General features: G+C 42.3%; 1 protein-coding gene across 1 annotated transcript; it reads right to left on the bottom strand.

Annotated features, from left to right (window-relative positions):
• Positions 1-4,274: 4,274 nt before the first annotated feature.
• Positions 4,275-4,945, bottom strand: LOC119288799 (histone H3.2-like). The gene has a single exon (XM_037568341.1). The coding sequence runs from the start codon at positions 4,857-4,859 to the stop codon at positions 4,449-4,451; it is 411 nt and encodes a 136-aa protein (XP_037424238.1). The 5' UTR covers positions 4,860-4,945; the 3' UTR covers positions 4,275-4,448.
• Positions 4,946-16,111: the final 11,166 nt, after the last annotated feature.

The raw sequence follows: 16,111 nt of genomic DNA, 5'->3' as shown, positions 1-16,111 counted from the left end.
TGTAAGAGTGCTAAAAATCAGAGCGATGTTGGACAGGCTAGATTTTCACAAGTTGGGATTGGAGGACAGTGTCACGTAAGAAAAAACAGGCAATGAGAAAGCACATGTCAGAGACCAGATAGGCAACATATTTTTCAATTGCTGATGAAAACGATATGGTAAAAAGAACTACAAAAATTAACTCTCCAAGACACTAGTAGCGCACACATTTCCACTGGTAAGGACCTAAAGGCAACGCATGGAGCAGCCTATGCTCTCACCACGGATGTGGCGGGCGAGTTGGATGTCCTTGGGCATGATGGTGAAGTGCTTGGGGTGGATGGCGCAGAGGTTGGTGTCCTCAAACAGCACCATGAGGTAGGCCTAGGCGGCCTCGACTAGTATTTGGAATGCCTATTTTCCATGTGCTTTATCCTATGCAATTTATGGTTCACCAGGCCACAGTAAAGTCTATTTTCGACCAGTAGCAATATCTTTACCTTCTTGTCAGTTCATTTTTTTCAACGCAAGTTTTTTTGTTATGTCAGTCTGTAGCACTGTCCTTTGGTAGCTCTATAACATCCCCCTGTTCTTTTGTGACAAAGAATTTTTCATCAGCTTCAACTTCCTATGGTTATTTTTTCTTGTCATTTTTCATTTCCTACTAGTCTCAAGTGGCGCTAGATAGCTGCAGAGGCCCTAGCTGCTGTTGGATCGGTTCTTTTAACAAATCTAACTTCTTTTACATGCCTGGTACTCTAGTACTCAAGTCTGAACTTTCAATTATATAGTACTGCTGATGTTGATTACAATTCACATGGAGCATTTTTACTGCAAGATATCATGCTGCTAAGTGCTATCATGTCCTCTTTATGTGATTTATCATTGCAAGTTGGGATGTCCAATTATTTATCCTGCTGCTTCCATGGCCTAATGTGATAAGTTAGTTTCCATCACCTGATGTTATTACCATGTTCTTCTTGTGGTGTATATCCTGGTGGGTTAGAAGTGTCATTTCATTGATTGTGTGCTCTGAGAAAAATACTGTGTTAGGGAATTAAATGATGGAGAAGCTGATGCAAATAAATCCAATGAGGAGAATAAGAAAACAAGGAAGAGGAAGGGAAAGACATAGGTACAAACATGAAAATAGAATGCACTGGCTCCTATATAACTTAACTACATTTACATTTATTGTGCAAAGTCCTCACTAACAAGCATTTTTTGTTGGTCCAGGGAATAGCTACCTGGTACCCAGACATCTGAGTTAAGAAGGTTTGTCAATCCCAAGCAGTTTTTTTTTTTTTTACTTTTGAGATGGGCAGAAAACAGTACTGCAAGTTATAAAATGGTGTTTATCTTGGCAACTTGGGCATTGACTTATGTTACACATATTTTTGTTGATTGTGGTTAAATGGTGAACATGCGGCATTCCTTCAATTTCATTTTCATGATCATAAGGGTACAGGATTATATAAGTACCTCTGAGACTCTGTCTAACAAAACATTGGGTATTATTTGCATCTCTGGACTCTATCCTCTTTTTCAGATGTCTTGTAGTAGTGATAACAAAATAGAAAGGGGCATAAACGCAATGCAAATTACGGTTTCTGAATTTTGGGTGATTTGCCTTATCAATTTTCTTGCCAAAGAGAATCTAAAAATCCAAACTTAAGTCTTCAGAAATCTGCAAGATTTTCAAATTACTTTTGATTTCTTTATCTACACATGTATTTAAACCACCGAAGTTTGAGCCGACGCATATAGGAATATGTTTATTCTGCAAAAGGTACTAGCTGAGACTTTCATGGTGGTATGCAATATGTCTCTTTCCAATTGTTTCAAGTCAGTAAACAGTTTCTTGCTGCATCAATAATCTTTTTTAGCAGTAAGAGTCAGTATATATGGTCTCTAATCCTTCAAAACTGGAATAGTCTTACTGCAGCTGCGGAAGGCAATATATATCCCAAGGTACAATTTATTAATGTTCACCACAACAGTAAACCTACTGGTACCACAACGCTTTGTTTAACCGTCATCTTTTCGGAATTCTTTAGTTGAGGAGTCTACTGGAGAAAGAAAAAACATCAAGCAGAGGGCAAATGAAGAAGAGGTGTTGTGAAGTCTGTATGTTATCGTGTAAGATAATAGTAAGAAGAATTTGAATTTAGGAAAAATTGGATGGCCAATAAAGCATCAAATTGAGGTCCTAAAAATCTCTTTGGACCAATCTAACCCAAACACGCATTGACGGATGGATATTTTTAAACCTTCCCTTCAAAAGAACATGTCTATCCACAGGACATGTTGAAACCCAAGAAATTTTGGAAACATTTTCAGAGAGATATCTATCCAGTGGGATGGATAAACCAAACCGTTTGCTGAAATCAGGGAGACAGGCATTGATGTTTAAGATCAGACTGTTAACTTCCCCTACGGTCACTTCTCACTGATACAATGGAGTTGAGCTGCTTATTTACTTGTTATGATAGAACACATCTTACCTTTATACTCCTGAGCGTCTCCAATCTTCAGCATACATATTCTACCTAAACATTGTATTTTTCCAGGGACAGCATGAGATTCCGACAATTTGTGGCCAGCGCTTTCGTGACGTTCTAGTGTCTGATCAGCCCCGGGAACGACCAACCTGTAGCAAGTTCACAGGAGATGCAGATGTAACATTTTCTCTGAACGTGGAAGAATAGTTTGTTAGGAATTGTGTGAGTGATACACCCATTATTATAATCACGGTGTGGAAATCTGCAGCTTTCCTGAACTTGTAAGAACTGAAGAGAAGACATCCACGTAACTTGTACTGTACCCTTAACTAGGTTTGTAGATTTGAGATGATACAGGACAAGAGCAGGGTTCAGAGAATTGAGTATTGTTATACCATTAGGTTCAACAAGAATCTGTGCACTGAACATCAAACAATGCCAAACATAAGCAACTGAAGAGCATTTTAACATGCTGTTCGTTCAGGTTCAGACTCAGCAAACCACACTACTGAATGTGAAAATCAGAGCAATTTAGGACACATGCTAAAACCTGCAGGAAATCTCACATAGTTGGGATCTGAGGACAGGCTCGCATACATACAAGGAAAAAAAAGCAATGAGAAAGCACTTGCATTGGATGAGACCAAAACAATTGCTGATGACCATAGGTGGTAACACTAGTATCAGATGAGGCATAACACATACACCATGGCAAGAAATACAACGAGCTTTACAAAGCACTAGCACACGCATGGAGCCCAAAGAATTTATAGAAGCTCTCACAATTTTCAGTTTCCATGATAGGCAGTGGCGTGGTGATAGGTATATCGTTCTTTGACCCCTTCTTTGGCTTCTTTTTTAGCACCTTCCGTGTCAAGCGCTTCCAAGGATAAATTTAGTACTAGAAAACCACCTAAACATTAAAATAGTGGGAAAACAATAATACAAATAGAGCATGTGAGTTGAAATAATAATTACCTAATGGCTTTATTTAGGACTGGTTCATCTTCTTTTTGTAAGCAATCCGTTCTTAAAAGATTGGATTAGTATTGAAGTGAAATTCAAGCTTGAAACCCTTTGGCTCACTAATTATGTAGCATTTGATATCCCTAAAGTACTTTAGAGCTTCCTCGTCCCTATCGGATATGGGTACATGTAAACAATAAACTAGATGCCAACAGAATTATGTGAAAGAGCAGGAGATGTATCATTTCAGCATTAAATTACTGAAAATATCTTAATACAGGCAAACATGTGTTCACCTTTCTGATCTGGAGCAGAAGCCTGCATCATCTTTAGTTACACCTTCTGCCTCAGCCACACCGTTGACAACATTATGACGCTGTCATTTGCAGGTGCAAGTAATCCATCAGATCTTGTCCTAATTTGATACAGTTGTGTTAAAGACAGTATGTACGGTATGAGCAGTGCACAATAAAAACATCTCTTGTCCTAATTTACCAGTCGTTAGCATCGTGGTACAGGTGAGAGTTGATTGCAGCAGTCACAGGGATCAAAAGGAATTACAGGATAAAGGCAAATAAACAACATAGAGCAGATGGACACACAGAACTGAACAAGCCAAAGCTGTTCATTCAGGTTCTGAGGCAATCAACAAGATTACTAGTGATTACGAAATTTAATACAGCCAAGGCATCATCCAAGCTAAAAACTTGAAGCAATTTATTTAGGACAAAGTAGCTAAAACCAGCAGAAAATTTCACAAATCGGAATAATCAGATCCACCGTTTCCTGCATCACATTCAATGACAGGCTCACACCAAGAGGCACAGATCCGAGAACAGAATGCAACATTTTCATTTCAGTTACTGATGGCAGCGAGACGGTGACATCAGATCAGACACACTACATCCACCATGGAACGAACAACACACTAGCACGCATACATTTCCAACGCTGGACAAAGGCTAAGGTGGACCTAAACACTCACGGCGCACAGATTGCGGCCTAGGCCCTCTCTCCACGGATGCGGCGGGCAAGCTGGATGTCCTTGGGCATGATGGTGACGCGCTTGGCGTGGATGGCGCAGAGGTTGGTGTCCTCGAAGAGCCCCACGAGGTAGGACTCGGCGGCCTCCTGCAGGGCGGAGACGGCGGAGGACTGGAAGCGGAGGTCGGTCTTGAAGTCCTGGGCGATCTCCCTCACCAGGCGCTGGAAGGGGAGCTTGCGGATGAGCAGCTCGGTGCTCTTCTGGTACTTGCGGATCTCGCGGAGCGCGACGGTGCCGGGGCGGAAGCGGTGCGGCTTCTTGACGCCGCCGGTGGCCGGGGCGGACTTGCGGGCGGCCTTGGTCGCCAGCTGCTTCCTCGGCGCCTTGCCGCCGGTGGACTTCCTCGCCGTCTGCTTGGTGCGGGCCATGGAGTCGGAGATGCGCCGGGAGGTTGTTGAGGAGGGGGGAGCGCTGGGAGGGTTGGGGGATTGGAGTGAGGAGGAAGAAGGGGAATGGGCGGCGTTAAATAGGGAAGGAGGGGAGCGCCGAGCGGGCGGGGGATTGGAGCGGGGAGCGCCCGTGGGTTTTGGTTTTCCGGGAGGGATGGTGGGGCGTAGAGCGTTGGATGCGTCGTGCGTGGACGGCTCGGATCTGGGTTCGGGGGAGTGATCCGTGGGAGGGGGGATCCCGCGCTCTGATTGGTTGGAGTCGAGTCAGCCGGATCGTGGAGAGGCAGATGAAACGAAAATGGACTCTCAGCAGGCGCGGCAATATTTTGCTCTTTGCCGCCCACGTCCCACACGAAAACCTCAGCCCAAACGAGAATCGACGAAATTAGTTGGTTCTTTTTTGACAAGAAGAGAAGACTTTCGGTGATTGATAGAAACGATTGTTTTACTACTACTAGTACATGAATTATTTGTAAATGCCCTGAAGCCCTGTAAATTATTTATGTGCTAATTCATCTTAAAACTGATTTTACATATAAATGACCATTTTAGAAAAGAATTTACGACGCGTTTGGTTGCTGCTCAGGTAACGTAATCGGTTTCGGTATGGGGAAGCGCTGCTTCCGATTCTTTTTTACGGATACTGGCTTTGTTTGATTCGTTCGGTTTCGCCCGGTTTGCTAATCACCCTTCGCTCGGCTAGTTTGGACTTTGCGAAGCCGCGTATCGGAAACCGCTGTTGCCAAAGACCTAGCACGCAAACCAAACGCAATCTACCGTTTTCAGAAAGCGTGGGGATCAGAAACCGCACCATCTCGCTGAACCAAACGCGTCGTTAGTTTTTCAGTTTGACTGTTGTAGCACACACGCCGAACTACTGATGTTTCTGTAAGTCACTACTTCGAGTTATTTTCGAAGGATTCGTGGCAAGCACGTTCGGGAATCTGTCCATTTCGTTGGCTTGTCAGCAACGGAAGCCATGAAAAATCCCAACCAAACAGGGACTAATTCTTGATGTTCAATTGTTTTCTTCCATTTCGAGAACCATTCTTACTCACCAAGCGAATTATCAAGGTAAATACATCGGAAGCCTTACGACTTGCACGTGACGGTCAGTTTGGTGCATAAACTTGTAAAATATATGATTCTAGTCATTAAACTTGCGCGAGCGTGCAAATACGGTCACAATTCACGTATGCATGCGTATAGGCTGCCTACATGGCACACCAGCATGCCCTGGGTCCTATGTCAGCTAGTACAAACCTTTGTGCGAGGCAGGCATTTGGTAGATTGTAAGAACCCGAAATCATCTTCCAGATCCTCCTGTGTTTAAGTGTCAACCCCGGGATTATTGTTGACAATACAGTGAAATGCATTGCACAATATATAAAAGTATTACAAGTAGTATATTTTTCACAAGACATACCTAGTGAAATGTATCATGACATTTATTACAACCAGAAAACAGCGGAAAGTAAAATGCGTAGCGACTTCATCTCAGCCACAGGCAGTCGATGTAGTCCACGTGACCTCACTCCTACAGATCGCCATAGTAGTCATGGTCATCACCGTCATCTCCATGCAACTCTGTTGTCAACAAAATTATTGCCATGAGTATATTACATACTCAACATGCCTCCTTCGGGGAAGGACCTAATAGCTACATGTGGCTCCAAAGAAAGGTTGTATGGCTCATTTGCATAAAGCTAATTTTATTTGACAAACAAAGTAGTTGGATAAAAGCAGTTTTAGATGAAAATATGTTTTATCTCCAGAATAACTTTCATCAAATGAGGATCCTCGATCAACTCACGTCCTTCATAGGTTTCAAGAATAGGGGCAAAGAGGGAATAAGCAAGACAGGTCATGTACGTCAAGAAAGATTCATGTGTTGTCCATGACCGTGGACACAGCTACTCGAATAGTTTTACACTATGTAGAGGTCGTACACTTTACCCACACGACACAATTTCGTCTTTATGCCACCAGTGGCCGCTGGTATAGTACACCATTTGGTATACCGGCAGGGAGATTGTGACGAGGTCTTTGGACTAGATCCCCCAAAGATGTGACATGCCCACCGGGTCTGGCGCACGGAACTGAGAGTACGTCCTCAACCCCCCCTCCCCCGTCTGTGCCGAGGATACTGATACGTCTCCGTCGTATCTATAATTTTTGATTGTTCCATGCCAATATTATTCAACTTTCATATACTTTTTGGCAAGTTTTTATATTATTTTTGGGACTAACATATTGATCCAGTGCCCAGTGCCAGTTCATGTCTGTTGCATGTTTTTGGTTTCGTAGAATATCCATATCAAACGGAGTCCAAACGGGATAAAAACGGACGGAGCTTATTTTTGGAAAATATGGAAAATTCGGAAGGAAAATCAACGCGAACCAGTGCTTGAGGTGGTCACGAGGCAGGCCCCCCCCCTTAGGGCGCGCCCCCTACCCTCGTGAGCCCACCGTAAGGCGGTTGACGCTTTTCTTTTGCCGCAAGAAAGCTAATATTCGGGAAAAAATCACGATGAAGGTTTCAGGCCAATCGGAGTTAACGGATCTCCATATATATATACAAAACGGTGAAACAGAGCCAGAACAGAACACAGAACCAGAGAGAAACAGAGAGATATATCCAATATCGGAGGGGCTCTCGCCCCTCCCTTGCCATGGAGGCCAAGGACCAGAGGGGAAACCCTTCTCCCATCTAGGGAGGAGGTCAAGGAAGAAGAGGAAGAAGGGGGGCCCTCTCCCCCTCTCCTCCGGTGGCGCCGGAACGCCGCCGTGGCCATCATCATCATCACCGCGATCTTCACCAACACCTCCGCCATCTTCACCAACATCTCCATCACTTTCCCCCCTCTATCTACAGCGGTCCACTCTCCCGCAACCCGTTGTACCCTCTACTTGAACATGTTGCTTTATGCTTCATATTATTATCCAATGATGTGTTGCCATCCTATGATGTCTGAGTAGATTTTCATTGTCCTATCGGTGATTGATGAATTGCTATGATTAATTTAATTTGCTTGTGGTTATGTTGCTGTCCTTTGGTGCCCATCATATGAGCGCGCGCGTGGATCACACCATAGGGTTAGTTGTATGTTGATAGGACTATGTATTGGAGGGCAAGAGTGACAGAAGCTTCAACCTAGCATAGAAATTGATGCATACGAGATTGAAGGGGGACCAATATATCTTAATGGTATGGTTGGGTTTTACCTTAATGAACATTAGTAGTTGCGGATGCTTGCTAATAGTTCCAATCATAAGTGCATAGAATTCCAAGTAAGGGATGACATGCTAGCAGTGGCCTCTCCCACATAATACTTGCTATCGGTATAGTAAAGTAGTCAATTGCTTAAGGGACAATTTCGCAACTCCTACCACCACTTTTCCACACTCGCTATATTTACTTTAGTTGCTTCTTTACCTTAACAGCCCCTAGTTTTATTTTCGTGCTCTTTACTTTCTTGCAAGCCTTTTCGAAAAACACCTACAAAGTACTTCTAGCTTCATACTTGTTCTAGGTAAAGCGAACGTCAAGCGTGCGTAGAGTTGTATCGGTGATCGATAGAACTTGAGGGAATATTTGTTCTACCTTTAGCTCCTCGTTGGGTTCGACACTCTTACTTATCGAAAACTGTTGCGATCCCCTATACTTGTGGGTTATCAAGACCTTTTTCTGGCGCCGTTGCCGGGAGCAATAGCGTGGGGTGAATATTCCCGTGTGTGCTTGTTTGCTTTATCACTAAGTAATTTTTATTTGTTGTTCTTAGTTGTTCTTTATCTTTAGTTATGGATATGGAACACGAAATACAAAAAAACTAGGTGTACTTTCTACTCATGGAGATGGGGAACCTCCTAAAACCCTCGATGCTCAATATGTGAAAAATATTATGTACCACTTTGATAATCCTGAGAAAACCTCATTCAATTTGGTAATGGGAGTAACGTTGGATCAACGTGAATACTTTAGGGATTATCGCTTGACACAAAAAGGGAAACTGTTATGGGATCAAATTTATATATTGAAGTGGTATGCTAGACAACTATGCTCGGAATATGATTATACTTGTTGCTCTGGGATGAATTCTCCACACCTCTCCTTTTCATGCAAATTTAATGATAATGAAACCTTGGCTTCTTATGCTAGAGGTATATATGATTACTATGATGTGGAACAAATAGAAGAATTTGTTGCTTTTATGGGTGCTTATGAAATTGAATCTATGTTTAAAGAGTTTGATGATATTGATGATGCTTGTTATAGATCTGAAAATTTAGCTATCCTTAGATATTGCTATGAGAATTATGAATACAATTATGAAATTAATGCACTTATTAAGAAAGTCTCCGCTGTCCAAGAAGAGACTAATATTTTGCAGGAATCTATGGAAGAAGAAGTTGATGACATTGTGAGCTCATTGGATGAAAAAGATGAGGAGGAGAGCGAAGAACAAAAGGAGGAAGAGCGGATTGATCACCCGTGCCCACCTTCTAATAAGAGTAACTCTTCAACTCATACATTGTTTAATTCCCCTTCATACTTACCGAAGGATGATTGCTATGATGACTGTTATGATCCCTATGATTCTTTTGAAATATCCCTTTTTGATGATGCTTGCTATGCTTATGGCCAAGATGCCAATATGAATTATGCTTATGGAGATGAACTTGCTATAGTTCCGTATGTTAAACATGAAATTGTTGCTATTGCACCCATGCATGATAGTCCCATTATCTTTTTGAATTCTCCCGATTATACTATATTGGAGACGTTTGCACTTATTAAGGATTATATTGATGGGTTGCCTTTTACCGTTGCACATGATGATTTCGATAAATATAATATGCATGTGCTTGCTGCTCCTACTTGCAATTATTATGAGAGAGGAACCATATCTCCACCTCTCTATGTTTCCAACATGATAAAATTGCAAGAAACTGTTTATACTATGCATTGGCCTTTACTAGGTGTGCATGAATTGTTCTTTTATGACATGCCGATGCATAGGAAGAGAGTTAGACTTCGTCATTGCTTGATATATGTTGCTTTGTGCTCACTACTAAATTACAAATCATTGTTAATTAAAATTGGCTTTGATATACCTTGGGATCCGGGTGGATTCACTACTTGAGCACTATATGCCTAGCTTAATGGCTTTAAAGAAAGCGCTGTCAGGGAGACAACCCGGAAGTTTTAGAGAGTCATTTATTTTTGTTGAGTGCTTTCATATAGTTTTAAAACAACAAAAATAAAGAGAGGAACCCAAAACTTTTAAAAAAGGAAAGTGAAAGTGAGAAAGACAAGCACTATTGAAGTGGGAGAGCTCCTTGAACTTTGTTCATGCTCACAGAAACTTTGTGAATCTTGATTACAGAAATTTTTTAACAAAAATAATTATCCCCTTGTACAATTCCATTGTATTATAAAAATAATGTGCCAAGGTTTGCCTTTAGGATGTTTACGATGCTTGTTGGTTTGTGCAGTGCAGGACAGAAACTCTGGCTGTAGTGCATGAATTTTAATTTTTTACTGGAACGTCAAATGGTTCTGGTTCTTTTTGAACTGTATTGCCGTACAAATTGTTTATTTTTCCTAATTTTGGCAGAATTTTTAAAGTATCAGAAGAATGGTGAATGTTCAGATTTCTACAGACTGTTCTGTTTTAGACAGATTCTTTTTTGATGCATAGTTTGCTTGTTTTGATGAAACTATCAATTTATATCAGTGGATTGAGCCATGAAAAAGTTATACTACAGTAGACATAATGCAAAAACAAAATATGAATTGGTTTGCAACAATACTTATAGTGGTGATTTGCTTTATTATACTAACGGATCTTATCGAGTTTTCTGTTGAAGTTTTGTGTGGATGAAGTGTTCAATGATCGAGAAGGTCTCGATGTGAGAAGAAGGAAGAGAGGAAAGAGCTCAATCTTGGGGATGCCCGAGGCACCCCAAGTAAATATTCAAGGAGACTCAAGCGTCTAAGCTTGGGGATGCTGGGGAGGCATCCCCTCTTTCTTCGACAAGTATCGGTATGTTTTCGGATTCGTTTCGTTCATGCGATATGTGCAATCTTGGAGCGTCTTTGCTTTAGTTTTCATGTTTCTTTTTTGCACCATGCTGGTATGAGATAGTCCTTGGTTGATTTATAGAATGCTCTTTGCACTTCACTTATATTCTTTGAGTATGGCTTTATAGAATGCTTCATGTGCTTCACTTATATCATTTGAAGTTTGGATTGCCTGTTTCTCTTCACTTAAACAACCGCCATTTGTGGAATGCTCTTTTGCTTCACTTATATTTGTTAGAGCGTGGGCATATCTTTTGTAGAAAGAATTAAACTCTCTTGCTTCACTTATATCTAGAGAGATGGCAGGAACTGGTCATTCACATGGTTAGTCATAAAATCCTACATAAACTTGTAGATCGCTGAATATGATATGTTTGATTCCTTGCAATAGTTTTGCGATATAAAGGTGGTGATATTAGAGTCGTGCTAGTTGAGTAATTATGAAATTGAGAAATACTTGTGTTGAGGTTTGCAAGTCCCGTAGCATGCACGTATGGTGAACCGTTATGTAACGAAGTCGGAGCACGAGGTGTTTATTGATGGTCTTCCTTATGAGTGGCGGTCGGGGACGAGCGATGGTCTTTTCCTACCAATCTATCCCCCTAGGAGAATGCGCGTAGTACTTTGTTTCGATAACTAATAGATTTTTGCAATAAGTATGTGAGTTCTTTATGACTAATGTTGAGTCCATGGATTATACTCACTCTCACCCTTCCATCATTGCTAGCCTCTTCGGTACCGCGCATTGCCCTTTCTCACCTCGAGAGTTGGTGCAAACTTCGCCATTGCATCCAAATCCCATGATACAATACGCTTTGTCACACATAAGCCTCATTATACCTTCCTCAAAACAGCCACCATGCCTACCTTATGGCATTTCCATAGCCATTCCGAGAAATATTGCCATGCAACTTCCATCATCATCATATACATGACTTGAGCATTTATTGTCATATTGCTTTGCATGATCGTAAGATAGCTAGCATGATGTTTTCATGGCTTGTCCGTTTTTTGATGTCATTGCTACGCTAGATCATTGCATATCCCGGTACACCGCCGGAGGCATTCATATAGAGTCATATCTTTCTTCTAGATATCGAGTTGTAATATTGAGTTGTAAGTAAATAAAAGTGTGATGATCATCATTATTAGAGCATTGCCCCAGTGAGGAAAGGATGATGGAGACTATGATTCCCCCATAGAGTCGGGATGAGACTCCGGACTTTACAAAAAAATAAAAGAGGACAAAGAAGCCCAAATAAAAAAAGAGGCCAAAGAAGCCCACCAAAAAAATAAAAGAAGAGAGAAAATAAAAAAATGAGAGAAAAAGAGAGAAGGGGCAATGTTACTATCCTTTTACCACACTTGTGCTTCAGAGTAGCACCATGTTCTTCATAGAGAGAGTATCCTATGCTTTCACTTTCATATACTAGTGGGAATTTTCATTATAGAACTTGGCTTGTATATTCCGATGATGGGCTTCCTCAAACGCCCAAGGTCTTCATGAGCAAGCAAGTTGGTCCTCAAACGCCCAAGGTCTTCATGAGCAAGCAAGTTGGTTGCACACCACTAGTTTCCAGTTTGAGCTTTCATACACTTATAGCTCTTAGTGCATCCGTTGCATGTCAATCCCTACTCCTCACATTGATATCTATTAATGGGCATCTCCATAGCCCGTTGATACGCCTAGTTGATGTGAGACTTTCTCCTTCTTTGTCTTCTCCACATAACCCCCACCATCATATTCTATTCCACCTAAAGTGCTATGTCCATGGCTCACGCTCATGTATTGCATGGAAGTTGAAAAGGTTTGAGAACGTCAAAAGTATGAAACAATTGCTTGGCTTGTCATCGGGGTTGTGCATGATGTAAATATTTTGTGTGGTGAAGATGGAGCATAGACAGACTATATGATTTTGTAGGGATGAGCTTTCTTTGGCTATGTTATTTCAATAAGACATAATTGCTTGGTTGGTATGCTTGAAATATTATTGTCTTTATGTCAAAAGATAGATTATTGCTTTGAATCACTCGTGTCTTAATATTCATGCCATGATTAGACATATGATCAAGATTATGCTAGGTAGCATTCCACATCAAAAATTATTTTTTTATCATTTACCTACTCGAGGACGAGCAGGAATTAAGCTTGGGGATGCTGATACGTCTCCGTCGTATCTATAATTTTTGATTGTTCCATGCCAATATTATTCAACTTTCATATACTTTTTGACAACTTTTTATATTATTTTTGGGACTAACATATTGATCCAGTGCCCAGTGCCAGTTCCTGTTTGTTGCATGTTTTTGGTTTCGCAAAATATCCATATCAAACGGAGTCCAAACGGGATAAAAACGGACGGAGCTTATTTTTGGAAAATATGGAAAATTCGGAAGGAAAATCAACGCGAACCAGTGCCCGAGGTGGTCATGAGGCAGGGCCCCCCCTTAGGGCGTGCCCCTACCCTCGTGAGCCCACCATAAGGCAGTTGACGCTCTTCTTTTGCCGCAAGAAAGCTAATATCGAAAAAAAATCATGGCGAAGGTTTCAGGCCAATCGGAGTTATGGATCTCCATATATATACACGAAACGGTGAAACAGAGCCAGAACAGAACGCAGAACCAGAGAGAAACAGAGAGATAGATCCAATCTCTAAGGGGCTCTCGCCCCTCCCATGCCATGGAGGCCAAGGACCAGAGGGGAAACCCTTCTCGCATCTAGGGATGAGGTCAAGGAAGAATAGGAAAAAGGGGGCCCCTCTCCCCCTCTCCTCCGGTGGCGTCGGAACACCGCCATGGCCATCATCATCATCATCGCGATCTTCACCAACACCTCCGTGATACGTCCATTTTGCATCATGCTTTTATATCGATATTTATCGCATTATGGACTGTTATTTCACTTTATGTCACAATAATTATGGCTATTCTCTCTTATTTTACAAGGTTTACATAAAGAGGGAGAATGCCGGCAGCTGGAATTCTTGTCTGGAAAAGGAGCAAATATTAGAGACCTATTCTGCGCAACTCCAAAAGTCCTGAAACTCCATGGAACATCTTAAAAGAAATAAAGAAAAATCCACACCAAAGATGAAGGCCAGGGGGGCCACACCCTTCTCACAAGGGTGGGGGCGCCCCCCTAGGGCGCGCCCCCTACCTCGTGGGCCCCCTGGTGGCTCTCCGATGCCCATCTTCTCCCATATGAGGTCTTTCGATGAGAAAAAATAAGAAGGAACTTTTCGGGATGAGACTCCGCCGCCACGAGGCGGAACCTTAGCGGATCCAATATAGAGCTCCGACAGAGCTGTTCTGCCGGGGAAACTTCCCTCCGGGAGGGGGGAATCATCATCATCGTCATCACCAACACTCCTCTCATCGGGAGAGGGCAATCTCCATCAACATCTTCACCAGCACCATCTCATCTCCAACCCCTAGTTCATCTCTTGTATCCAATTCTTGTCTCAAAGTCCGGGATTGGTGCTAGTAGGTTGCTAGTAGTGTTGATTACTCCTTGTAGTTGATGCTAGTTGGTTTATTTGGTGGAAGATCATATGTTCAGATCCTATATGCATATTATTACCCCTCTGATTATGAACATGAATATGCTTCGTGAGTAATTACGTTTGTTCCCGAGGACAAGGGAGAAGTCTTGCTATGAGTAGTCATGTGAATTTGGTATTCGTTTGATATTTTGATAAGATGTATGTTGTCTAGCCTCTAGTGGTGTTATGTGAACGTCGACTACATAACACTTCACCATTATTTGGGCCAAGAGGAAGGCATTGGCAACTAATAAGTAGATGATGGGTTGCTAGAGTGACAGAAGCTTAAACCCTAGTTTATGCGTTGCTTCGTAAGGGGCTGATTTGGATCCATATGTTTCATGCTATGGTTAGGTTTGCCTTAATACTTTTGTTGTAGTTGCGGATGCTTGCAATAGAGGTTAATCATAAGTGGGATGCTTGTTCAAGTAAGAACAGCACCCAAGCACCGGTCCACCCACATATCAAATTATCAAAGTATCGAACACGAATCATATGAACGTGATGAAAACTAGCTTGACGATATCCCCATGTGTCCTCGGGAGCGCTTTTCCTATTATAAGTGTAACGCCCTTGATGCGGCTATATCTCCCACGTGTCGAAGCACGACTTAGAGGCATAACCGCATTGAAAGCAATGCCGCAAGTGAGGTAATCTTCACACAAACCATGTAATACATAAGGGAAAGAGATACATAGTTGGCTTACAATCGCCACTTCACACAATTACATGAATAAAGCATTACATCATCCAGATACAATCAAGGTCCGACTACGGAACCAAAATAAAATAAGACTACCCCAAAAGTTACATAGATCCCCGATCGTCCCGACTGGGCTCCACTACTGATCAACTAGAATGAAACAACACAAAGGACAAGATCTTCATCGAGCTCCTCCTGAGCTCAGTGGCGTCACCTGCACGGTATCATCGGCACCTGCAAACTAGTTTTGGAAGTATCTGTGAGTCACGGGGACTCAGCAATCTCACACCCTCGCGATCAAGACTATTTAAGCTTATAGGAAGGGTAACATGTATGAGGTGGAGCTGCAGCAAGCGACTAGCATATATGGTGGCTAACCTATTCGCAAAAGAGAGCGAGAAGAGAATGCAAAAGCACGGTCGAACAACTATGATCAAGAAGTGATCCTAGAACAACCTACGTCAAGCATAACTCCAACACCGTGTTCACTTCTCGGACTCCGCCGAGAAGAGACCATCACGGTTACACACACGGTTGATGTATTTTAATTAAGGTCAACTTCAGGTTTTCTACAACCGGACATTAACAAATTCCCATCTGCCCGTAACCGCGGGCACGGCTTTCGAAAGTTCAAACCCCTGCAGGGGTGTCCCAACTTAGCCCATCACAAGCTCTCACGGTCAACGAAGGATATTCCTTCTAGCTGGAAGACCCGATCAGGCTCGAAATCCCGGTTACAAGACATTTCGACAATGGTAAAACAAGACTAGCAAAGCCACCCAGATGTGCCAACAAATCCCGATAGGAGCTGCACATATCTCGTTCTCAGGGCACACCGGATGAGCCAGACGTCGGGTAAGCTAGCCCAGAGTTTCCCCTGGTAGCCTCGAACATCACTCAG

This window comes from Triticum dicoccoides, chromosome 1A (genome assembly GCF_002162155.2).
Source record: "Triticum dicoccoides isolate Atlit2015 ecotype Zavitan chromosome 1A, WEW_v2.0, whole genome shotgun sequence".
Classification (NCBI taxonomy): Eukaryota; Viridiplantae; Streptophyta; class Magnoliopsida; order Poales; family Poaceae; genus Triticum; species Triticum dicoccoides.
Note: the sequence above shows the minus strand (reverse complement) of the source record. Positions and strands in the feature narration are given on the sequence as shown.